This window comes from Lampris incognitus, chromosome 1 (genome assembly GCF_029633865.1).
Source record: "Lampris incognitus isolate fLamInc1 chromosome 1, fLamInc1.hap2, whole genome shotgun sequence".
Classification (NCBI taxonomy): Eukaryota; Metazoa; Chordata; class Actinopteri; order Lampriformes; family Lampridae; genus Lampris; species Lampris incognitus.
Genome location: NC_079211.1, coordinates 129,691,804 through 129,717,242, shown reverse-complemented (window position 1 = coordinate 129,717,242; position 25,439 = coordinate 129,691,804). Strand labels below are relative to the sequence as shown.

At 41.6% G+C, this 25,439-nt stretch overlaps 1 protein-coding gene across 1 annotated transcript in view; it reads right to left on the bottom strand.

Annotated features, from left to right (window-relative positions):
• The window catches only part of ep400 (E1A binding protein p400), a 68,584-nt gene that overhangs the window by 8,932 nt on the left and 34,213 nt on the right, over positions 1 to 25,439 (bottom strand). Inside the window, exons 18-40 of the mRNA XM_056291485.1 lie at positions 23,707 to 23,881; positions 23,456 to 23,592; positions 22,538 to 22,724; positions 22,177 to 22,346; positions 21,217 to 21,404; positions 17,583 to 17,876; positions 15,985 to 16,149; positions 15,574 to 15,726; positions 15,134 to 15,204; positions 14,753 to 15,042; positions 14,424 to 14,626; positions 12,971 to 13,140; positions 4,659 to 4,855; positions 4,345 to 4,456; positions 3,720 to 4,013; positions 3,276 to 3,350; positions 3,035 to 3,169; positions 2,886 to 2,930; positions 2,533 to 2,686; positions 1,987 to 2,222; positions 1,647 to 1,820; positions 1,507 to 1,554; positions 1,222 to 1,358 (exon numbers count right to left, since the gene is read on the bottom strand). Of these exons, the coding sequence (XP_056147460.1) occupies positions 1,222 to 1,358; positions 1,507 to 1,554; positions 1,647 to 1,820; positions 1,987 to 2,222; positions 2,533 to 2,686; positions 2,886 to 2,930; positions 3,035 to 3,169; positions 3,276 to 3,350; positions 3,720 to 4,013; positions 4,345 to 4,456; positions 4,659 to 4,855; positions 12,971 to 13,140; positions 14,424 to 14,626; positions 14,753 to 15,042; positions 15,134 to 15,204; positions 15,574 to 15,726; positions 15,985 to 16,149; positions 17,583 to 17,876; positions 21,217 to 21,404; positions 22,177 to 22,346; positions 22,538 to 22,724; positions 23,456 to 23,592; positions 23,707 to 23,881 (3,810 nt within the window). The remainder of the gene's footprint in view (positions 1 to 1,221; positions 1,359 to 1,506; positions 1,555 to 1,646; positions 1,821 to 1,986; positions 2,223 to 2,532; positions 2,687 to 2,885; positions 2,931 to 3,034; positions 3,170 to 3,275; positions 3,351 to 3,719; positions 4,014 to 4,344; positions 4,457 to 4,658; positions 4,856 to 12,970; positions 13,141 to 14,423; positions 14,627 to 14,752; positions 15,043 to 15,133; positions 15,205 to 15,573; positions 15,727 to 15,984; positions 16,150 to 17,582; positions 17,877 to 21,216; positions 21,405 to 22,176; positions 22,347 to 22,537; positions 22,725 to 23,455; positions 23,593 to 23,706; positions 23,882 to 25,439) is intronic.

Sequence of the window (25,439 nt, the reverse complement as noted above, 5' to 3'; positions counted from 1 at the left end):
GGGACTGCATCCTGCCCCATCACTCCATCCAGCTCTGCAATGAAAAACAGGATTCCTATTTCCAACCAAACCCGATGGATCTGTATTCCCCAGCCCTTTTTTAAACACAGTCATTTCCATGTCTAATGGTTGTTTTGACTGTGAAGCAATTGGCAAAACAACACAAGTTGTTATAAAAGGGGGTCAGAAACATGAAAACGTTTTTTTGAGATGTTAACTGATGTTAACTGAGGTGTGGTAGACAATAATGGGCATGACATTGTTTCAGGTTCTAAATCATTACTCTCCCAGTCCTTGGAACTGAAAACCAAGAGTAGATAAATGTCTTTGGATTTTTTTATATTGTTGTACTCGAATATGACTATGTCATCAGTTTGAAATTGTCATTGCCCCCACCTATATTTACATTTAAGCGACAACTTCTCTGAGGTGGAGTATGTGCAAACCAGCAATTAAATTGTGTCTGCGTATACACAAAGACACAGTAGGGAGAGAAAGTGAGCCGTGGATACGCAGAAGCGCTCACCCAATTTAAGAGTATGTCCACACTAACAAGGATAAATTGGAAATTGATTTTTCTATGTTTTGCCCTTCCACCCACACTTAAGCTATTGTTTTCGACCACCGAAAACAGAGCTTTTCAAAAATCCTGTCCAAAATGCATCAATGTAAAAACGCTGGTGTCGTGTTGTAGTGTAGATGGCAAAAATTGAGCTTTTCGCAAATGCTGACACATTACTGTCATGTGATCTCAGGTAAAATGGCTGGCTCAAATTGGGTGTGCATGCCCAATAGAAGAGACTTAACAATATTTTCATTGTTTTGGCATTTCAATGTGGTTGGAAAACTTTAAATAATGACCAGAAAACGCTACTGTGGACATTAAATGTTCAACATGAAAATAGCATGAATACATGAATACTCCCAAGACTCTGCAGATGTCTTGTTATTTTAACTGATTTTCATCTCTGGTGTTTTAAAGTGTTTTTAATAAACTGGCTGTTGATCTCTTTTCAATACCAAGCTTTGTCACATGGTCATTTCCTAAGTTTTTGTCAGAGCCCCTCTTCCTCCCTCTCCACTATTACTCTCAACCCCCATTTCACTACATTTTTTAAAACACTATGTTGGAGAGAGGGGATGAAACTGCGGTTTACATCACCTTTTATTTATGATACCCACCAAAATATTTGTAATAAATTGACCATGCCCAGTGCTTACAGAGGTTTGATGGGTGGACTCCTCTTGCTAGCGATAATCTTCATGAGTTCAAACCGGCTGTTGTAGAGTTGAATGTGAGTGGCGTTGTCATCCTGGGTGTAGATCTGACACGTCCGAAGAGGACGGCTGTTCTTAGACTGTTACAGAGTGTGCGCGCGCACACACACACACCCACACACACACACACACACACACACACATTGGGTCAAAGAAATCAATAGCAACACAAAGACAGACAACCGAGAGAGAGAGAGAGAGAGAGAGAGAGAGAGAGAGGGAAAGTACCTTGTATATGCTCTTGGTTTTCTTCTTGGGGTTGGCCTCATACATCAACTGAAAATATCCACAATGACTGGTTAGAAAATTCAGACCCCAAAGACTGTTCAAGGATAGGACTACAGGCATGGTGACTTCTAACTAATTACCTTGCCCTCTTCTCTGGGAATGATGACGTTCTCGTAGCGATTGCGACACTGTTTGGGCGAGCGGTAGATACGGCTGCACGAGTTGACGACATCGCTTACCAGGTCCCAGTTTGGGGTGTGGGCCGGAGACACAATAGTCAAGTTCAGAGGCAGCTCCAGCAGCTGCTTTACAGCCTGGCAGAGACAGAACAAAATTACATCCACATTGAATAGGCTACATCTATTGAACAACAGTACACGTCATTAGCTGTCATGCAGTTCAGAAAAACCACTCAACTGTACTGTAATTATGAGCTGGATTGTGACTACTGTCCAGATTAGAAGCTGCTAGAGCTGGTACCTGAAGTAGAGCCCAGTCCTCACTGATGAGCCATTCTGGGTTATCCTGGCCAGCCTCCATGGCAGGCTTAACCAGTGAGGGTAGAGGCTTGGCAAAGGGAGCCTGCTGCTTGAGGGAAAAGTTCTTTTTCTGGTCCTTGCCCTCACGGCGAACTTTGAGCATGCTGGCCTTTTCAAAGAGGGAGCGTGGAGGAATAACTGTCTCACCATGGCCCTTCTTTTTCTTTCTGGCTGCTGCTAGAAACAAGCACAGATATGAGGAAAACTCACCCTGTCATTTAAGAATTTAAAAGAAGCTAATCTGACCAGCTCAATTTCCTGTGTTTTCACAAGTGTTTGTCAAATGATTTTTTTTTTTGTGTTGTTAACCCAACAAAAACACATAAATTTTACTATAGTGTAAAAAATTTAGACTGAAACAACTTTTTTACCGGTTCAGATATGTGCATAAGATAACACCAATACTGGGCTAGTAGTGTTTCAGTACAGGATGGCATGCAGTCAGAGGGGGAAGTTTTAATGACACAGTAGACAGTTCTCTGCACACCTGAAGGGTCCATCTTGAGTCTCTTGTGCTCCTTGCGGACATAGATGGGGGGCAGCTTGGACTCTGGCATGGGTGTGGTGTCATACATTAGACACATGACCGAGTCAATGTAGATGTCATTGTCATCCTGTGGTGGTGTGGGCGGAGTCCATAGCTGTAAAGGAGAAGAAGTGAGACCAGAACCGTAGACAGAAAGGCAGTTCCTGGTGTGTTTAAAGACAAACAACTGTATCAGAGATGTTATGAGGAACCTTGTCAGGGTTATAAGGAAAAAACAAATGCATGACAACGTTGACCTTCCAGTTAAAATGAGTGGGAGTTGCGAGTTCACAGAAACTGATCATAGAACTTACCGGCATGATTTCAGTGTGGCCGTCCTCTGCTTGAAATACATACTCCTGTTTGTTACCAGGTAGATAAAGGGGATAGTTTAAAGTTAATTTAAATACAAAACCCACATCATTTCTCTGTTTGATAACTAGATTTATGATTGACAGCCTACCATGTTGTAGGCATCTTCTCTGGTGTAGGTGAAGAGCTCCTCGTCTCCCTCCAGCATCAGCCTCTCCTCCTCCTCGATCTTCAGCTTCTGGAGCTGCTGCAGTTCCCAGCGTCTCTTGGCACACTCCATTCGTTCCTGAGGAAACAGAACGTGACATGTACCAGTTGGTTTGATGTGTCAAAGGACAAATAGCATATCAACAATGCAGTCAGATCTTTAGCCAGATTAATTCTAAAGGTACCTTGATAATGGTTTCGTCGTCACTAACGTGAAGGTACTCAAGGTAGTGTAAAGCATACCTCTCAATTGGTGTCAGCTGTTTGAGAGGAAACCAAGCATCAGTAAAGCCAACATAATCATAGAAAACATTTCAGTGTTATTCATCTTTTTGTCATATTTGTTAGTATCAGAATCAGAATCATGTTTATTGGCCATGTAGATTTGCACAAACATGGATTCGGACTACAGTTTCATGGCTCTCTCAGTGTACTTAACATAGAATAACAACACCACAACACAAGTCTTCTGATATATGCATAAGGAACGACTTATACAGGTGAAATAAGAGGTGATAAGGTGCAATGGTGCAGAGACTATATCAGAAATGCTGAAATAGATGTTAGCAGGTTACTTACATACATTGGGTTTACAGTAACCAACAACCTTTCAAATATGGACGACTTACCTGGTCCATGACTGCATTGAGCTCCTCTATCTGAGCAGGCTCTTCTTTGGCCTGTACCTCCTTCTCCAAACCTTCCTCTGTTACTATGCTGCTCTCCTCTTCCTCTTGCTCCTGCTGCCGTTTCTCTTCCTCTGATATGGTATCCAGGTTGATGCTGTGGAGGGCCTGGATGTAGGGTCTAGCCACACGGGGAGAAATGGCCTCGGAGGGAGATGGCTCTTGATGAAGCACCACAAACTCCTCAACCTTCTCTCCTGAGCCTGCTTCCACTTCAAAAAGGTCCTGGATTGTTCGCTACAGGCACAAGGCATTACACGCAAAATTACTTCCCTTACTAAGGTCAAGGTAATTGTACAGGAATGAGTCATGATAAGAATGGTGGAAAATTATACAGACAGGACAGAGAATTAATTAAATACTGACATATCATGGACCACTAACATCTTATATAAAGTGTGAACATGCAGTATAAGGCATGTTGAGGACAGTTGAGTAATTAATTATACTTTAAACATATTAAAATTTAGTTTGAATAACCAAGTTAAGTGTAGATTCCACCCAAATGGGGAGCAGGGAGAGGGCAATGTTCTGAGATGAAGGAAAAAAATCAACAGGGTAATATTACTTGTGTAAGAAAAGCCAAGGTGTAGTCAGTGCCCTGGGCGGCCACCTCTCTGATCAGGTCCTTGGTGCCATTCTTCAGTAGCTTCTCTTCAATGGAGTTTCCACTCTCCAGCCTGGATTGGACAAAACAACATTTACCCCAGAAACTCAGCACCACATTCCCTCTAGGTTTCCATCCAGGATGTTAGACATACTTAAGTCTACCAACAATGTCATCAGGGATGTGAAGAGGTGTAAAAAATGCAGGAACATTTCAGTGATAAATGGGAATTGTAAGTACTGGCGCAATTAAAATCACAGTCCTGATTGTGTCACCTGTATATGTGTATATCCTTGGAGCGACCGATTTTATCGCACCATTCTTGGGTGCGGACATCCATGCTAGGGTTGAGGTCTGTGTCATAGAAGATTATGGTGTCTGCGTCAAAGACAGTCCCCACTGTGGAACAGCAGCGGTTGGTCAGGATGCTGCAGAATATCTGCTTGTTCCTGTTAAATCTCTTCATAGTCTCCTGCAGTGAAAGAGACATTAAGGCAAAAGACAGATTCAGTTAAACACCAAGGAGGCTATCAGCTTGATTTGACTATTTAAAAACTGAAACTTTTCATAACGTTTACATGACTGGTGTGACAAGACGGCATAATTTTGCACACTGTTCTTTTGAGTTTTTATGGCCCGAAATGAAAAAGCCATTAAATCAGACTTAACCAACAAATATTGCGTCAGTAGTTTGAACTTGGGTTTAACCACGATTCTTTGGCTGGGGGAAAAGTGCTGAAACATTACTAGTGGCCACCATATAATTTTGAATGGATCTCTGGGTTGCAGAGTGTTCAAAACACCGATACAAGTATCAACATAAGTTTTAAAATTGATGATTTTTTCAAATTTAAGTTTTTATTGAGCTTCTTTAAGGAAAATTAATACAAATAAACAAGTACAAAACAAAAAGAAAAGCAAAAACAATAACTAAAACAGTAATGACTTAACAAAAGCACAGCATCATCTCTGCAGCAATCGTGGTATTAATGCTTCAAAAGTCTGTCAGGACATCATCAGTCCTTGAAGGAGTCACCAAATGACCCATTCTACAACTCAAACATGGAAACCGGGGAAAAAAAAAAAAGAAAAAAAAAATTCCCGTGGCATAAATAAAGCAAAAACAAGAGCTAGGCTAGGACTAGAGCAAATGCTAATTTCAAAGATGCATTTTTTTTTACTTTATAGCCAGCACACATAAATGAATAATCGTGGTAAAAGCAGCTACACATCCAGGATTACTTTTATCTTTTGGTGTTTTGCTTTGGGACAACAATGCATCCACACAGAATCCACGACACCCCTTAATCAAGCTGTTCTGACAAATTAGATAAATGGGAATATTCTTTTCCAGGTTCATTTAGGAAAGCATTTTTGGGAATGTCTTTGCTCTATATGCTGATGCTTTTTTTACATCCCTTTTTAATACACTATATATATATATATATATATATATATATATATAAAAATCAAAGGGAAAAAATTATGTACAGGTAGGGAGGGATCTTTTCTTTACACCATAATCATTCATTTGTGAACATAAAATCAGGCCTATGGGGTGCTACGTAGTTAAACAATTTTTTCCAGTGTAAAGCAAATTGTTCCAATTTATGATTGACAGATGCTGTTATCGTCTCCATTTTACAAATGTCCATTGTAATTTCCATCCATGCGTTTAAAGTTGGGCTCTCCTGTGATAACCATTTCCTGGTAAGAGTCTTTTTACCAGCCACCAGCAGTATATTCATTAAGTATTTATCCTTTTTTTAACCATTCTTGAGGTATATATCCAAAATATATGGTCTTACTTTCTAGGGAAATTTCACATTTTAAGATGTCTTGTAGGGCATTGTGTATCGCTCTCCAATAGTCTTTGATAACGGGGCAATCCCAGAAAATATGGTAATGGTTTGCATTTTGGTTGCCACAGTTTCTCCAGCAAACAGGGAGGTTTTTAATGGGATTTCTGAGAGGGTGTAATAAAATAATGGGATTTCTGAGAGGGTGTAATAAAATACCTTATCAGGTTTTTCCAACCAAACTCCCTCAATTTCTGTGAACTAATACACTTCCATTGATACCTCCATATCGTTGTCCATTCTTCCTCAGATATAATTGTCCCTCCTTCCTTCTCTCATTTTGTTTTAATGTATAAAGTCGAATTGTGTTTTAAGACCCTTATACATGCATGAAATGATTCTACTATCAGTATCTGAATTATACACTTTCCTAAACAGTTCTATCAGACATGTACTTGCCTCGGTTACATTTTTCATCTTCGTATTTTTCATCTTCGTATTAATTGGAACATCAGACACAATGTGCACAACCTGAAACTCATGTACCAACTGCCTAAACCAATTCTGCTGAACTCCAAGCACATTTTCTGCTTTAGACTTAGATTCCCATTCCATACCACACATTTTTCACAACACTACACACAATTCTCTATATCTTGCACACTCTTCCTGAATTCCCTCTCTTGGTGTTCACACAGAACACACTGCCAATCACATTTCTAAACTCCTGTGAATACTTTCCGGATGCACTGTACGTAAAAACATTATATGGTAATATTTTACATCCAACAGGTGAAAGTGTAACACTGAACATGCAAAGGCATGATTCTACTGATAAAGTATTCATATAGTGTTTTCCATTCATACTATAGTGTTTACCATTCTGCACATCAGTGTTCAATGGGTGCTTAGAAATGTCTACTCATATGATGTATGCGTTTGTCATTTGAAAAGAAAATACTATTTAGTGAAGAGTTAACACTGTTTTGAGGGCAAAGTGTGCTTTTGCAAGAGAAGTGTAGGATTCTGCATTTTGTGTGCGAGTTTTGTGATTTGTATTTAGGGTTTTGAGAAAGTGAGGTAGTCTATCGGGAAATGTGTTTAAGCAATTGTGAAAAACTGTAACAATGTCGCATCTGCAGATACCGATAGAAGTCTTGTTTTTCTAATAAGTGTTTCTCTTTTAAGCATTTCAAAACTGAACAGTGTTCCTTATTTTGTTATACAGGTGCATCTCAAAAAATTGGAATATTGTGGAAAAGTTAATTATTTTCTGTAATTTAATTCAAAAAGTGAAACTTTCATATATTCTAGATTCATTACACATAAAGTGAAATATGTCAAGCCTTTTTTGTTTTAATCTTGATGATTACGGCTTACAGCTCATGAAAATCAAAAATCCAGTATCTCAAAATATTAGAATATTACGTAAGACCAATCCAAAAAAGGATTTATAATACAGAAATGTCGACCTTCTGAAAAGTATGTTCATTTACGCACTCTATACTTGGTCGGGCCTCTTTTTGCATGAATTACTACATCAATGCAGCATGGCATGGAGGCAATCAGCCTGTGACACTGCTGAGGTGTTATGGAGGCACAGGTTGCTTTGATAGCGGCCTTCAGCTCGTCTGCATTGTTGGGTCTGGTGTCTCTCATCTTCCTCTTGACACTACCCCATAGATTCTCTATGGGGTTCAGGTCAGGCAAGTTGGCTGGCCAAGCAAGCACAGTAACACCATGGTAATTAAACCAGTTACTAGTAGTTTTGGCACTGTGGGCAGGTGCCAAGTCCTGCTGGAAAATGAAATCAGCATCTCCATAAAGCTTGTCAGCAGACGGAAGCACAAAGTGCTCTAAAATCTCCTGGTAGATGGCTGGGTTCACTCTGGGCTTGATGAAACACAGTGGACCAACACCTGCAGATGACATGGCACCCCAATCATCACCGACTGTGGAAACTTCACACTGGACTTCAAACAATTTGGATTCTGTGCCTCTCCACTCTTCCTCCAGACTCTGGGACCTTGATTTCCAAATGAAATGCAACATTTACTTTCATCGGAAAAGAGGACTTTGGACCACTGACTAACGATCCAGTTCTTTTTCTCCTTAGCCCAGGTAAGATGCTTCAGATGTTGTCTCTGCTTCAGGAGTGGCTTGACACTAGGAATGTTACACTTGCAGCCCAGGTCCTGGGCACGTCTGTGCGTGGTGGCTCTTGATGCACTGATTCCAGCCTCAGTCCACTCCTTGTGAAGCTCCCCCAAGTTCTTGAATTGGCCTTGCTTGACAATCCTCTCAAGGCTGCGGTCATACCTGTTGCTTGGGCACCTTTTCCTACCACACTTTTCCCTTCCCGTCAACTTTCCACGGATATGCTTTGATACAGCACCCTGCAAACAGCCAGCCCTTTCAGCGATGACCTTCTGTTGCTTATGGGGTATTGTCAAGAGGAAGATGAGACACCAGACCCAACAATGCAGACGAGCTGAAGGCCACTATCAAAGTAATCTGGGCTTCCATAAAACCTCAGCAGTGCCACAGGCTGATTGCCTCCATGCCACGCCGCATTGATGCAGTAATTCATGCAAAAGGAGCCCCAACCAAGTATTGAGTGCATAAATGAACACACTTTTCAGAAGGTCGACATTTTTGTATTATAAATCCTTTTTTTGATTGGTCTTATGTAATATTCTCATATTTTGAGATACTGGATTTTTGATTTTCACGAGCTGTAAGCCGTAATCATCAAGATTAAAACAAAAAAGGCTTGACATACACTACCGTTCAAAAGTTTGGGATCACCCAAACAATTTTGTGTTTTCCATGAAAAGTCACACTTATTCACCACCATATGTTGTGAAATGAATAGAAAATAGAGTCAAGACATTGACAAGGTTAGAAATAATGATTTGTATTTAAAATAAGATTTTTTTTACATCAAACTTTGCTTTCGTCAAAGAATCCTCCATTTGCAGCAATTACAGCATTGCAGACCTTTGGCATTCTAGCTGTTAATTTGTTGAGGTAATCTGGAGAAATTGCACCCCACGCTTCCAGAAGCAGCTCCCACAAGTTGGATTGGTTGGATGGGCACTTCTTGCGTACCATACGGTCAAGCTGCTCCCACAACAGCTCAATGGGGTTCAGATCTGGTGACTGCGCTGGCCACTCCATTACCGATAGAATACCAGCTGCCTGCTTCTGCTCTAAATAGTTCTTGCACAATTTGGAGGTGTGTTTAGGGTCATTGTCCTGTTGTAGGATGAAATTGGCTCCAATCAAGCGCTGTCCACTGGGTATGGCATGGCGTTGCAAAATGGAGTGATAGCCTTCCTTATTCAGAATCCCTTTTACCCTGTACAAATCTCCCACCTTACCAGCACCAAAGCAACCCCAGACCATCACATTACCTCCACCATGCTTAACAGATGGCGTCAGGCATTCTTCCAGCATCTTTTCATTTGTTCTGCGTCTCACAAACGTTCTTCTTTGTGATCCAAACACCTCAAACTTGGATTCATCCGTCCACAACACTTTTTTCCAGTCTTCCTCTGTCCAATGTCTGTGTTCTTTTGCCCATCTTAATCTTTTTCTTTTATTGGTCAGTCTCAGATATGGCTTTTTCTTTGCCACTCTGCCCTGAAGCCCAGAATCCCGCAGCCGCCTCTTCACTGTAGATGTTGACACTGGTGTTTTGCGGGTACTATTTAATGAAGATGCCAGTTGGGGACCTGTGAGGCGTCTGTTTCTCAAACTAGAGACTCTAATGTACTTATCTTCTTGCTCAGTTGTGCAACGCGGCCTCCCACATCTTTTTCTACTCTGGTTAGAGCCTGTTTGTGCTGTCCTCTGAAGGGAGTAGTACACACCGGTGTAGGAAATCTTCAATTTCTTAGCAATTTCTCGCATGGAATAGCCTTCATTTCTAAGAACAAGAATAGACTGTCGAGTTTCAGATGAAAGTTCTCTTTTTCTGGCCATTTTGAGCGTTTAATTGACCCCACAAATGTGATGCTCCAGAAACTCAATCTGATCAAAGGAAGGTCAGTTTTGTAGCTTCTGTAACGAATTAAACTGTTTTCAGATGTGTGAACATGATTGCACAAGGGTTTTCTAATCATCAATTAGCCTTCTGAGCCAATGAGCAAACACATTGTACCATTAGAACACTGGAGTGATAGTTGCTTGAAATGGGCCTCTATACACCTATGTAGATATTGCACCAAAAACCAGACATTTGCAGCTAGAATAGTCATTTACCACATTAGCAATGTATAGAGTGTATTTCTTTAAAGTTAAGACTAGTTTAAAGTTATCTTCATTGAACAGTACAGTGCTTTTCCTTCAAAAATATGGACATTTCAATGTGATCCCAAACTTTTGAACGGTAGTGTATATCACTTTGTGTAATGAATCTAGGATATATAAAAGTTTCACTTTTTGAATTAAATTACAGAAAATAATGAACTTTTCCATAACATTCTAATTTTTTGAGATGCACCTATATTGCATAGAACTGTTATTCCTTTAGCTGCCCAGTCCTTAAATCTATTATCTAGTGTATTTGGTGTAAAATCTGAGTCATTATGCACACCATTTAAGAATTACATTATCGCCCTCTAGTTTATATTTTTTTTAACAATAGTTTTCCATATTTTAAGAGTGCATTTCACCCATGAGTTATCCATAGTATTTATGTAAGTTTGTAGGTTGTTATCAGCCAAGATTGCCTGTATGGGGACGGAAGGTATCCTCTCTTCAATGTTTTTCACATGAGCATCACATGATGGGTTGCAACAGCATATCATAGCTCTCATCTGTGCTGCAAAATAATAATCTCTAATATAAGGTAGGCCCAATCCCCCCTTTTCTTTGGCCAACTGCAAATTTTTGAGACGAACCCTTGGTCTTTTACCTTGCCATATATACCTTGATAACATTTTGTCCCATTCATTGAATTAGTTTTGGTTAATCTCTACTGGTAGGGTCTGAAAGAGATGTAATAATCTGGGCAATATATTCATTTTAATGGATTCAATCCTTGAGCTGAGACTAAGGAAGGGCATTAGGTTCCATCTTGTTATGTCTTCCTTAAGTTTTGTCAAATCTTTTGGCATGTTGATGCCCAAATATTTGAAAGACTCTGTTTGCCATGTCAAGGGGTATCTACTTTCAATTTCTCCTGGTGTGCTATAGTTATATGAAAGAAATTGGGTTTTAGCTATGTTGATCTTGTATCCTGATAATTGACCTTATTGTTCAAAGGATTGCATCAATTCAGGTAAAGAGTATGTTGGTTGCCCTAGATAGATCAAAATTTCATCTGCATAACAGGCCAATTTATGCTATGTCCCTTTAATAGTAATTCCCCTGATATCTTCATTTTGTTTGATGTAGTGAGCTAGTGGTTCTAAATATAATGCGAAGAGGAGCGGTGACCATGTGCAACCCTGTCTCGAGCCCCTTTCTAGGGTAAAATTATTTGATAAATATCCATTAATTTTAATCCTGGCAGTGGGATTGTCATATAGCACCTATATAGTTTTAATAATTGTGTCATGTAAACCAAATCTGTGTAGAACTCTATAAAGAAAATTCCAGTGAACTGAATCAAATGCCTTTCCAGCGTCCACGCTTATCACTATTGCTTTAATTTAATTTTTTTATATGTGATCCATAATGTGTACTGTCCTTTGTATATTGTCTTGTGTTTGACATTATTGTATAAAACCTGTCTGATCATTATGTATCAGTATGGGTAGGAGGTGGTAAATAATCTATAATCTACGTTAAGAACAGATATTGGTCGAAATGACCCACATTCCATTTTATCCTCACCTTCTTTCGGTATAGCTGAGATTATCGCCTCCTTCCAGCTGGGTGGCGTTTGCACCTTTTATAAAGCCCAGTTCAGCATGGGAAGTATAACAGGAGTTAACTCATTTTTAAATTCTTTATACCACTCTGTCGTATAACCATCTGATTCTGGTGACTTGTTTAATTTAAGCCTACTAATTGCAGTTTTTAGTTCACCTTCAGTTATGTCAACAGTCATCATTGTATTTTGTTCTTCATTTAAAGTGGGCACAAATTGATGATCTTAAAGACTGTTGCTTTAAGAATAGCCGATGTCTGCATCTCTTAAGGCCCTGGAAGGAACAGCATCCAGCAGGGAGGGAAGAGAGCAAACTATTCTGTCCCTTGTTGGGCCGGAACACGGCACTGACACCATGGAGTCCCGGTGTTAGAAAGGGAGGAACAGAAATGCTGTCCATGAGAAAGTGAAATACAAGTTTTACACCCTGAATACTATGATATTAATTTTAAAGAATGGTATGCTCCAACTCCAACCTATTTTCATTGGTCAAAACCAACACCGACATCCATTTTCAGTCACGCTACTAATTTATTTCATAACTCATCCTATTCAGTATCTAATTAACAAATGGTACATTGGTCGAGTGCATTATTTGACACTCACTATACCATTAAACATATATTCACAGTGAATACCATGCTGCCTAATGCAAACACTGGTTGAATTCTGGATGCATATCTGTAGAAAGTATAGATCATTGTGCATAGTATGTTTTGTGTTGTTGGTGTTGTCTTGTCTTTCTATTTTGGGCCAGCATGTACTGCTGAAATCTTTAATTTGTCAGGAATCATCTGCTTCAGTATCACGAAGGCATGATGATGCGTGTTATTCTGATTTCGCTTTACCGATTATCCTTCCCGTCAAGTCTAGTTGGTAAGTGTTCATTTAAAAGAATGTCTTTTACCTGTCGTTCCTCAGCAGTAAGGCTTTCATCCACCCGCACGTAGGTTAGCTGCCTGTGATCTAGGAAGGCTTCCAGGATGTCCAGCATCTTTACCATCTGGGTGAAAATAAGGACACGGCGACTGTCTGACTTCAGCTTCTGGAGCAGAATGGCGAGGGCCTCCAATTTACCTTAGGGGGTCAAAAATGTGGTCAGAAAGCTGTAACTAAACAACTGAAAAACACGAGGGCTTAGTAAGACTGCACATTATTAAATTATAATCAGGGAAAAACAGGATTAATAGACTAGTTGTAAACATTTAGAGATGTGCAAAGAGGTGTCCAATATACTGGTCTTTTAAATGAAAATCTTTTTGAATTGAAGTAATCTGTTTCAACATTAAGCTGCGACTTAGAAAACTGTCATTTATGATAAAATAATAAAGACCATGCTTTAAGCATTCTAATTTTAAGAAATTGGATCTTATGATTCTTACAACTAAGACAAAAATTCAGAAAACAATCCATGAGCTGAACCGGAGCGTAAAACTGGAACATTAGAGCTTGTTTTTTCCTTTCAGTGCCAGTGGTACCAGAGCAAAGCGAAGATGAGCAGAATCAACGGAGTCAAGGGTGCGCACAACCTCATAAAACCTATAATAAAATCATAATCATCGCATTTATACAGCGCTTTTTTAGACACCCAAAGTGCTTCACATTGAAGGGGGTAACTCACTTCAACCACCACCAATGTGTAGCACAGCAGCCATTTTAATAATAATAATAATAATCCTTTTTATTTCTATAGCGCTTTTCATCATACCCAAAGATGCCTCACATAAATAAGAATAAACTTAAAAGCAACACACCAAAAACATGCAACACAACATAAATTACACATGAAACAAGTCTGAAGAGGTGAGTCCTGATCAATGACTTGAATGTGGGCAGATCGCAGCAGTGTCTGATGTGCTTGGGGAGGGAGTTCCAAGAAGAGGGGACAGCAGGTCGAGTGCTCGGTCCTTAGTCTGCCTCACATTAGGGGTGGATAAGGGGGGGGGGTACGAGAAGAATGCTTACCACACATAATTTTGAGGTGGAGAGGGAGGAATCATTGAGCCAATTACATGGGGGGATGATTAGGTGGCCAGATGGAGAAAGCCAGGTTGGGAATTTTGCCAGGACACCAGGGGAACACCCTACTCTTCCTATCTACATTACATCAGTTTGGTCAATTTATTTTTTTAGGCTAGTTGGTTAACCGGTTACATAATTGTCATTTACATGGAATCAACATTAAACAAACTGCCTATCCAATTGTAATACATGAGGACACAGCATTTTCTGATTAGTTATTTTAATGATTGAAAATTGTGTCAAAAATGGTTTGCATGCCAAAGATTCTACGGAGCACAAGAACCAAATGGTGTAGTCCTGTGTAAGACAGGTGAAGCCTGGTGGAGGCTGCTGCTAACCTGAGTCCATCTGCATTAGCTGCAAGTCAGGGAAGAGAAAGAGGCGCCTTGATGCCAGGCAGTGGATATCAACACTGTGAGCGGCAGCCGCCTGCTGGAGCCTACAGCTGAAAGCCTTCTGCTCTAGGCTGTAAGGAGCTGGGGGATTGGCTGCATACAGGTGGGGAAGCGGGGCTACAACAGCTGGCACCACACACGACAACCTGGAAGTGGACATGGAAGGAAATGTTCAATTATTTGGAACCCTCCAACATACAAACTAGTAAAAAAGTAAAGCTGTTTATTACTTGAATCATCAGGCAAGAGCATTCCACAGAGAAACAAGGTACCTCTTGACAAGCCTGTTGCCTGCCTCCAGACGCTCATTCGTAGAGAGCAGGGCTGAGTCTAAGTGAGATGTGGTGGCTACACAGGTCGTTTTGGCCCTCAAACAGCTTTCCCGGCCCACCCATTTCCATCCTCCAGCAGTGAGAGCAGAGTGGCTGGGCTCTAAGCTAACAATGCAGGCCTGCAGTAGATCTGACCCATAAAGCATACTGCGGCTACAGCGTCGCTCGTTGGCCTTAAACAAACGACCCAGACGTTCTTTAACCTGATGAGTCTTCTCTTCTGAAGACTCCTGAAAAGTGAAAAACACATGGTTCTATCCTTTAAAATCATTTACATCCTTATAAAACTAACCATGTCTTCCATCAACACAATATACTGACCTGAGAAGCAACAGCAGCTGCAACAGTGGGCTTGGTGGGAGTTGCTGAGGCATTTGTTGTTAAACCCACATCTAGCAAACAAACACAGAAAGTAAAAAAAAAAAAAAAAACATATATAAATATAATTTAAAAAAAAAATCACAGAAAGGATATCAGTTAGCAATAAAAATGGTGTTTGGGTCTATGGTGCTAATGTAAAACCTAATTTTGTTTTTATTTAGAGTGTGATCTACCAACTCATATATACAACATGTAAATTGATATAGAAGTATGGCCACTTGATTCAACTGTTAGCAGCCAAACGTTGTAATCTATTTCAAATGTTATAAAACTGATTTAAAATACGCTACATTAAAACCAACATCAGACAATGTTATGAAAATGAATCAGCAGTAGTTGTTCAGAAATCTAAATTGGGTTATCTACTGGGAAAGGCTTACTTTGTTGTGTTGAGGAGGTGGCAGGCTGAGGTGTGCCAGGTATAGCTGAGGAGCCAGAGACCGAGACTGGTTGTGGCATGGTCTGCATAACCACGGAGCCCTGAGGCCTGAGGATCTGCTGGCCCGGAGCCGACACGATCTGCAGGATGTTGCCTTAAAACACCACAACACACAGCAGACCATCATACAATTGCTCGTGCTGAGCAGCAAGCCCCCGCCTTTGATATAAAATTGTACAAATTCCTGATAATGTTTGCAAAGGTATGTAGAAATGAAAATAATCAACTAACTGAAGACTGAAAATAGATGTCAAAGTCAAAACACTGACTTTCTGAAACAAAATGACTAAAAAAGAAAGCTTAGAAAGCTGAAAGGAGAAGATGACTATAGTGTGTACATTACCGAGTGTACCTTGGAGCTGCAAAGGCTGTCCAGTGGTAAGCTGTCGAAGCTGGCTGGGTGACAATGTGAACTTGTTCCCCTGGAACTGTAGAGTGACAGGGGTCTCGGGCTGGGAGATACGGTTCTGACTGCCTGCTATGTTGGCCAGCTGGGCAATCTTGACCACATCTCCACCTTTAATAAGACCGAAAACACACAGACAAACACAAAGAAACACCTCATAAGACAACGGATCCAAGAGCCAGTCAAGAGATAGTGTACAATATGTAACATATCAGTTAGTTACAAGGTGAGAAAAGACAAGTCATGCAGCACCAGGGTGGGTTAATCAGTTGAGTGAGCACAGCTGCCCTTCAGAACAGAACCATAGCAGCTCCTATTCTTTAGAAACCCTAAGGAGGAAAAAAAAAGTTGACTAAAAAGGCAGTCCTTGGTAGAATAGAGAGCATAAAACAAACATGTTTGACAGATTGCACTCATCTCCCTTTCCAACAGCAACACACCGGCCATAGGAGGATAAAGATACATAGATATTAAAACCAACACTGTAGTCGTTTTGAAATACTTGGCATCTAAAGATATCAAAAAGATTCAAAATGTTTTTGGAGTTTTAAGAGCACTGGTGTTCTAGCTGCCCAATGACTGCTGGGACAGGCTCCAGCATCCCCGCGACCCTGAGAGCAGGATAAGCGGTTTGGATAATGGATGGATATAATTCCAATTTCATGAAAGGAAAATGATCTGTACAAGTGTTACAGCGAAAATTTACAAAATCAAGAAATGTACAATAAAAGGAAAAAAAAAAGTAAATTTAACAATGAGTATTGAGTTTTAAATATTAATCAATTGATGTATCCTTGGTATATCTTCAAATTGCCAACACTGAAACGAAGATCATTTTGGTAAAGCATTTGCCTTTTTATTTAGTTAGATGCTGTGTGTTGACATTGAAAAGGTGTCACTGTTCACACATGAGGCGGGGAGTGGTCTGTGGCTGGTAGTTTGTGGGACCATGTCCACATGCTTTGTGGCAATGCTCACCACAGTGGAACCATACCATCAAGAAAAAACAAACAAAGGTAAGAACCAAAGCTTTGGGATTTCTTCCTGTAGACGGGCTGATGCAAGTAACAAGAATATTAGTAAACTGCGGGGAAAAATAATCATTTTTAAAGGAGGGAGGGAAGTGCATATAATTGTGCATGTGGTGTAAAAAAGTAGGTTTTTCCAAATTGGACATGCAGGTTTCAAGAGAGACTGGGTAATGCTGAGGCCGTGGAGATGCTGCTGACATGAGTACAGTTCTGATTTTAAAGCTTTCTCTCATTTAATCAATCAATTTTATTTAATACTGAAAATAATAGACCCTAAACAATAAACAAAAAATAAATCTAAAAAAAAACAAAAACAACTGAGATCCCCATTTATTCATCAAGTTAAATTTTACTCCAGAGCTTACGAATATACAAAAGCTGTTTCAACAAGACTGAAACACACATCAGCAGTGTCCCTGGGATAGGCCTCATTTCAGAGCAGCCCATTCTGCTGTGCCAGAAGTGGAGGGAAAATGTTGAGATGGAGGGAGGGGAGGGGTGGAGGCCACTTACTAGGCAACCGTGCCTGGGCCTGGGATGTAAGAACCAGCCTCTGGGACAGTAAGCTGGGCTGGATGGCATGGCTGGGGGCTACAGCTGGCCTGGGGACCTGTGCTATGCCAGGCTGGTTGATGGGAGTCATAGAGCCCACAACAGTGCCAGCCAAAGCCTGGTTTAGGGCCACAGGGGTAGTCCCCAACACATGCTGCCCGACGCCGCTGGTCCCAGAGGAGGCTACAGAAGAGGCGGCAGTGTTGCTGCTGACAGAAGAGGTAGTCTGGGCTCTCTGAGTAGCTGTTCCGACTGCTGTAAAGTACAAGGGAGTTGGGCATGGGACTATCTGTTACAGTCACATCATAGGCACTACATCAGCATTTCCTCTATATTTATTCACCACCGGTAGGTCACCACAGTGAGTGACACCACTAACTTGATAGCATGGCAAAAATAGGAATATATGATAATTTATTCAAAAATCGACATAAAACACAAATACTGATAGGCCCAAAGTATAGAATGTGGTTCTTTTTTTTTGTAGAGAAAAAAAAAGTTTGGGGAAAGCTACAGCACTGCTGCCACTCCAGGTACAGATCTAAACTAAAAACATACCACTGCCATATCTACCTATTTTTTCTTTTCTTTTTGGAATGGCATAGTGCTTGTGACATAGGCTACAAAAGCAGCTAAACTCAATGTAGCCTATCATTAACTAAAATCAGCCTATCAAAAATGCTGCACACTCACTCTGAGAACACAAGTGCATATACACTCACTGGCCACTTTATTAGGTACACCTTGCTAGTACCGGGTTGGACCCCCTTTTGCCTTCAGAACTGCCTTAATCCTTCGTGGCATAGATTCAACAAGGTACTGGAAACATTCCTCAGAGAGTTTGGTCCATACTGACATGATAGCATCACGCAGTTGCTGCAGATTTGTCGGCTGCACATCCATGATGCGAATCTCCCGGTCCACCAAATCCCAAAGGTGCTCTATTGGATTGAGATCTGGTGACTGTGGAGGCCATTTGAGTACAGTGAACTCATTGTCATGTTCAAGAAACCAGTCTGAGATGATTCGAGCTTTATGACATGGCGCGTTATCCTGCTGGAAGTAGCCATCAGAAGATGGGAACACTGTGGTCATAAAGGGATGGACATGGTCAGCAACAATACTCAGGTAGGCTGTGGCGTTGACACGATGCTCAATTGGTACTAAGGGGCCCAAAGTGTGCCAAGAAAATATCCCCCACACCATTACACCACCACCACCAGCGTGAACCGTTGATACAAGGCAGGATGGATCCATGCTTTCATGTTGTTGATGCCAAATTCTGACCCTACCATCCGAATGTCGCAGCAGAAATCGAGACTCATCAGACCAGGCAACGTTTTTCCAATCTTCTATTGTCCAATTTTGGTGAGCCTGTGCGAATTGTAGCCTCAGTTTCCTGTTCTTAGCTGACAGGTGACCCGGTGTGGTCTTCTGCTGCTGTAGCCCATCTGTTGTGCTTTCAGAGATGCTCTTCTGCATACCTCGGTTGTAATGAGTGGTTATTTGAGTTACTGTTGCCTTTCTATCAGCTCGAACCAGTCTGGCCATTCTCCTCTGACCTCTGGCATCAACAAGGCATTTTTGCCCACAGAACTGCCGCTCACTGGATATTTTCTCTTTTTCGGACCATTCTCTGTAAACCCTAGAGATGGTTGTGCGTGAAAATCCCAGCAGATCAGCAGCTTCTGAAATACTCCGACCAGCCCGTCTGGCACCAACAACCATGCCACGTTCAAAGTCACTTAAATCACCTTTCTTCCCCATTCTGACGCTCGGTTTGAACTGCAGCAGATCGTCTTGACCATGTCTACATGCCTAAATGCATTGAGTTGCTGCCATGCGATTGGCTGATTAGAAATTTGCGTTAACGAGCAGTTGGACAGGTGTGCCTAATAAAGTGGCCGGTGAGTGTTTACTAACACAGATTTTTATTTACAAGTATGTGCACTTGCATGATGAAGATTCAAATCGTTTCTTAGGCTTTTAATGAGTTATTTTATTTTATGACATAAAATGAAATAAAAAAAAAGAAGTCATGGATCCTCATGGGTGCTGCCATGATTGAGTGCAACATTCTACATCTTCTTTGGCAAGTTGCCTTATGGTCATCAAGGCTGTGTCTACAGCGAGACTTGAGCTATGTATCATAAGATGAAATTAAATATCTCATTCTTTTTTGGGGGGATTTTCTCCCCAATTGTACTTGGCCAATTACCCTATTTTCCAATCTGTCCCAGTCGCTGCGCCACCCCCCAGGGAAGGCTGCAGACTACCACATGCTTCCTCCAATACATGTGAAGTCGCCAGCTGCTTCTTTTCACCTGACAGTGAGGAGTTTCGCTAGGGGGACGTAGCGTGTGGGGGGATCACGCTATACTCCCCAGTTCACCCTCCCCCCCGAACAGGCGCCCCAATCGACCAGAGGAGGTGCTAGTGCAGCGAACAGGACCGGTATCCGGGTAGCGTAGTGGTCTATTCCATTGCCTACAAACACGGAAATTGCCAGTTCAAATCCCTGTGTCACCTCCGGCTCGGTCATGCGTCCCTACAGACACAATTGGCCGTGTCTGTAGGTGGGAGCCCAGATGTGGGTATGTGTCCTGGTTGCTGCACTAGCACCTCCTCTGGTCGGTCAGCGTGCCTGTTCGGGGGGGAGGGGGAACTGAGTGGAATAGCGTGAGCCTCCCCATGCTACGTCCCCCTGGTGAAACTCCTCACTGTCAGGTGAAAAGAAGCAGCTGGCGACTCCACATGTATTGGAGGAAGCACGTGGTAGTCTGCAACCCCCCCCGGATCGGCAGAGGTGGTGGAGCAGCGACCGGGACAGCTCGGAAAAATAGGGTAATTAGCCAAGTACAATTGGGGGGGGAAAGGGGGGGGATAAATAAATAAAAGACCTTGTGGCAGTAGTACCACTCCTTGTGGTGGCAGGCCACCCAGCCACTTTGGGAAAGAACATTTCTCGCCACAACACCACTATCTATAAGTGAAGCATTTGATTGGCTGAGCTGTGCATCTCTGCTGTACAATCTGCGAACAGTAGAGGGATGGAAAAATACCAGTAGAGCTGTACAAAACCTTGCCATCAATGGCACTTCTGTCATTTTTGAATCTTCAGCATTCATTCTCTGATAAAATACACCATATATATTTATGTTAAAAATGTAAGGTATTGATAGTGTAAAAACACAATGTATGCATTATGTAAATATGATAGTGTAAACCATGTGCATTTGAGTTCTCGCATGATAGCATCACATTCATGAAGCACATTATTCACACCAAACACTGCAAACATGCAGGCATTATAACCAGGACAGGAAATTCCACACCCGCCACATTTTGGAAAATATCGTGCTCTGCCTGGTGAGGTAGCCAACTCCACACAGATATTCTGGTTACCTTTATGTTGACAAACACTTTTGCTGTTAGTTAATTATATTAGTTGGCTCTGTAAACCATCAGCTGTTGAGGCAATTGACTAAAAGGTAGTTTCCTGTTCTGAGTACCACCCCTTCTCAAAACACCAACACGATTTCAAGGTATTAGTGGCGTGGTGTGAGGCAGGTGATGAGCCAACGTGTGCTCTTACCTTGAGTAGTGGCTGTAGTAGTTGTAGTGGTGACAGGGGACTTGCCTCTGGTTTGGGATGGTTGGCTGATAGTGGCAGCAGCAGTTGTAGTAATGGGAGTGGTGGTTGGAAGACGCTGGCCTGCACAACTGGTAATGGCAACCAGGCGCCCTTCTGGCTTTGTGCCATACTGCACTGGCTGAAACAATCTGTTCAACCAAACAAAGGAAAAAGGAAGAATTATTTAAGCATTAATAATAATTTTCCAAGTATATTAAGTGTTAATGTAGAAAATAACAAGACACATTACAATCATCATCATCATCTGGTGGATATCAAGTGCTGTTATGATTTAGAAAACAAAATCTTCTTCTTTCAGCTTGTTCCCCGTTTCTCATGGGTCGCCGCAGCGGCTTGCACAGTTTTCATCGGTACCCTGTGAGGGCACAGCACCAATGACGGCTGTTGTTAACCCGGGCCTCAGCCAATCCCATATGGCGCCTCGACTGATCCGGTATGGCCTTGTCAATCCGCATAATGATTTGGCAAAATTTTACATCGGATGCCCTTCCTGACACAAGCATTAACCCTATGGACGGCGGCACAGGTAAAGCGCTGGACGCCATCCCAGTATTCATGGATTTGCACCCATGCCTGTTGCTATATTTAAAAAAATAAAATAAATTAGCTTAAAAGCTAGTATCATAATTAATCAGGAATCAGGCACAGGAACACTTTGTCATTTCACCTCATGTACTTGCGCACATGAAGTGAAACAAAATGCCGTTTCCCTCAGCACACAGCAGTGCAACATACAGACAAAAACACATTTAAGAACTACAAGAACACACATATTCAAACTAACACATATATCCAAAAAAAAACAACAAAAAAACAGAAACAAAAACAAAAAAAACACAGGCAACTCATACCCTAGGTACCAAATGAGGTTCACAAAAAGGTTAAAGGTACAGGGCTAACCTCATTGGCTTAATCTTGCATGGCTTGGGCCGCGGAGGTGGATCTGGAGCACTGTGGATCTCCTCAATGAGCTTCTCTGTGATCTTCAGTTTTGGAACAGCCTCTTCAGTCTGATAGCGAGTCAGTCTGTTTTCATTGCTTATCAGGTCGAATATCGACAGGTCTGCCATCTAGCAAGGGGAAGAGATGCATACAATAGAAAAATACAATGTGAGATATCAATCAATAATAAAAAAATAACAAACTTTACCTGCCCAGGGAATCAAGTTCTTATCACACAAAGCAATATGGGTAGATGACTCAGGTCAAACAAGTCTACCTGGATTCTTGCTTCCTTAATCTATGCATGAAGATCATTTACCTTCCAAGGGTCATTCTGCAGTGCTTCCAACACCAGCGATGGGGTGTTATACTGCAGGGAAGAACAGAAGTACGAGCTGCCCATGTCTCTGGAGACTACCAGGTCTGGGTGATTACATACCCGCTGCAGCTGCATTAGGACCTGAAGCACACTAACAAAGTGGCCCGTCTTTAAAGCCTCCTGGGCTCTAAAGGAGACATTAAGAAAGAAAAGACAAGGATGAAACATGCCTCAAAACAAAGACACATTTTAACCAGGACGTTTGGATGTCTACTCTAAGCCAGACTTTTTAAGTATTCTAGCAATTATCCAAAACATTTGAAAGACCCATCGATGCGAAGCCTTTCATACCCTATCCTCGCAAAGTTAGCAAATGACTTGTTGTGTCTTTAGATTGCATAAAAGTCTTGAACAAGTTACTAGCCTTACCGGTCACTATACGTTATATTCTTCCTCTGTGTTCACTTTACACCAGGTATTTATGTACTCTGGTAAGTAATAGAATTATCTCAGTATTGCTTCCAAAGCAGCAGGGGTGAAAGGAAGCCACAGCGTCATGTTTTCTACTGAAAAGACAGCTGTGTTCTCCTATCAGGCCCTACAGCCTGAGCCAAAAACAGAATTCCCTAACAGAAAAGTAAACTTTGATAACTTTAAACTGTGTTTCTAAGCGTGTTGGTACTGGCATTTAACTGAGTAAAGCATATTTGGGTAAATAGTAACTAAATGTTATTAAATTATTTGGACATAATAATATGTAATAAATCAATGATTTGAAAAGTATTATTAAACCCTCATCCCTAAGTGGAACCCATTCTATTGCAGTTCAAATCAAATACATCTCACGGGAAGCCAGGCAATCAATACCTTGGCTTGAAACTAAAGCCAGTCAAACTGTCTGTGAAACACCTATCTCACCCTGGTTGAGTGAGGATGTCCTCATAAAGGTTCTTCTGTCTGCTGGACAGGCGGCATTTGAGAATGTGCTCATACTTCTTGGGGAGCTGCTTCTCTACATCCCTTTTGGAACGCCTCAAGATGAAGGGCTGGATCATCTACAGGGCATGTGAAAATTTCATAATCAACTATAATATCAAAATGAAACCATTTGTTCCTTTGGTTATTGACAGGATAAAGCATGCAGATGGATTGGGAGGTGTGATACAAACCCTGTGCAGGCGGATGACCAGTTTGTGGCAGTAGTCCTGATTCTGGTCAGTGCCTGCCTTGACAGGGAAGTCTGAGTAGGGCCTGGTGATTCCTGGTAGGAGGAAGTGAATCATGGTCCATAGTTCCTTCAGAGTATTCTGGAGAGGAGAGCTGAGGAGGAGGATCCTCTGCTCACTGGAAGACACACTAGGAAAACTCAGGGCTTTGTCTTGGTCAAATAGCAACATACAAAAAAGTAAATTCAGAGAGAAAGAAAAAAAGACATATTTGTTTCTATAAATCAGATCTTAGTGGTTCTTGCAACATATGGATGCAACCATAAACTAGAGGAGTGCCCCCAGTAGGGTACAAATCTCCAGCGGGCGTATGTATCTCCCCTTCTGCAGGTGTTCGAACTTGGCAACAAACCACCTTTTTTCACCTTACAGAAGGGAAATACACGCACATGCAGACAGAGAAACCAGTGTTTTTCCTTTTTCCTGCCATTATAAAGAGCTGCGCAGTGCCAATGTAGATTGAATGGAAAATACAGGGGGGGGGGGGTGTTAATGTGCAGCAATCAAGCTAAAACATCTACCTAATAAAAACTTTTTGCCTGTCAGTCTGTGGACGTGAAGCACCTCGGCGGACCCTCGTACAAAAGCGACAAAGTCTGACATGAAATGACAGAGATCAGGCTATCATAATTTCAAAGCCCTTATAAAAAGAGTTCAAATGTGTTTTAACCGCGAGCATCTGGTTAGCGTGGTGGTCTATTTCGTTGCCTACCAACAAGGGGATTGCCAATTCGAATCCTTGTGTTACCTCCGGCTTGGTTGGGCGCCCCTACAGACACAATGGCAAGCCGAATGTGGGTATGTGTCCTGGTTGCTGCACTAGCACCTCTTCTTGTCAGTCAGGTGCCTGTTCAGGGGAGAGGGGAAACTGGGGGGAATAGTGTGATCCTCCCACACGCTATGTCCCCCTGGCAAAACTCTTAACTGTCAGGTGAAAAAAAAATGGCTGGCGACTCCACATGTATTGGAGAAGGCATGTTGTAGTCTGCAACCCTCCCTGGATTGGCAGAGGGGGTGGAGCAGCGATCGGGTCAGCTCGGAAGAGTGGGGTAATTGGCCAGATACAATTGGGGAGAAAAAGGGGGAAAAAGAAAAAAAAAAGTTTAACTCACGGTTTTCAAGACATAAAATGAATCATGGCAAATGGCTGCTCTGCTGATTGACTTTCATTCATAAAACAGTAAGACATGGGACATTTTTTATTGTAGCTATTTTTTATTGTAGCTACTGAGATGATTTCCAGCAGTGACTGTGATTAATCCTACTCTTGAAATTAATTTTTATAGCAAAGTTTTAACATTGGAGACTATGGCACTTCTGTGTGGTGGCGAGGTGAATAAGGTGAATTATTTTTGGTTCATCAAGTATTCCTCCAGTTCTCCTGTGCTGAGATCTGCAGTGAATGATTTGCTGGCTTGCGAAATATGATCGACTTCTCATTTATTATAAAGACTCATATCCAAATACATAATGTTTTGGTTTTGACACTGTCGCTACCTGATCTGACTCAACCATAGATGTGAGTCGTGCATGCACACGGCTGACTCAGATCGGGCAGCCACACTAGCATTAGTCAGTTAGAGAGTGAATGAAGAGAGGGAGTGGCAATAACAAGAACAAATGTTTTTTGAAGGTTTTGAATCACTGCAACCACGAGAGCTTCTTCATCATACAGT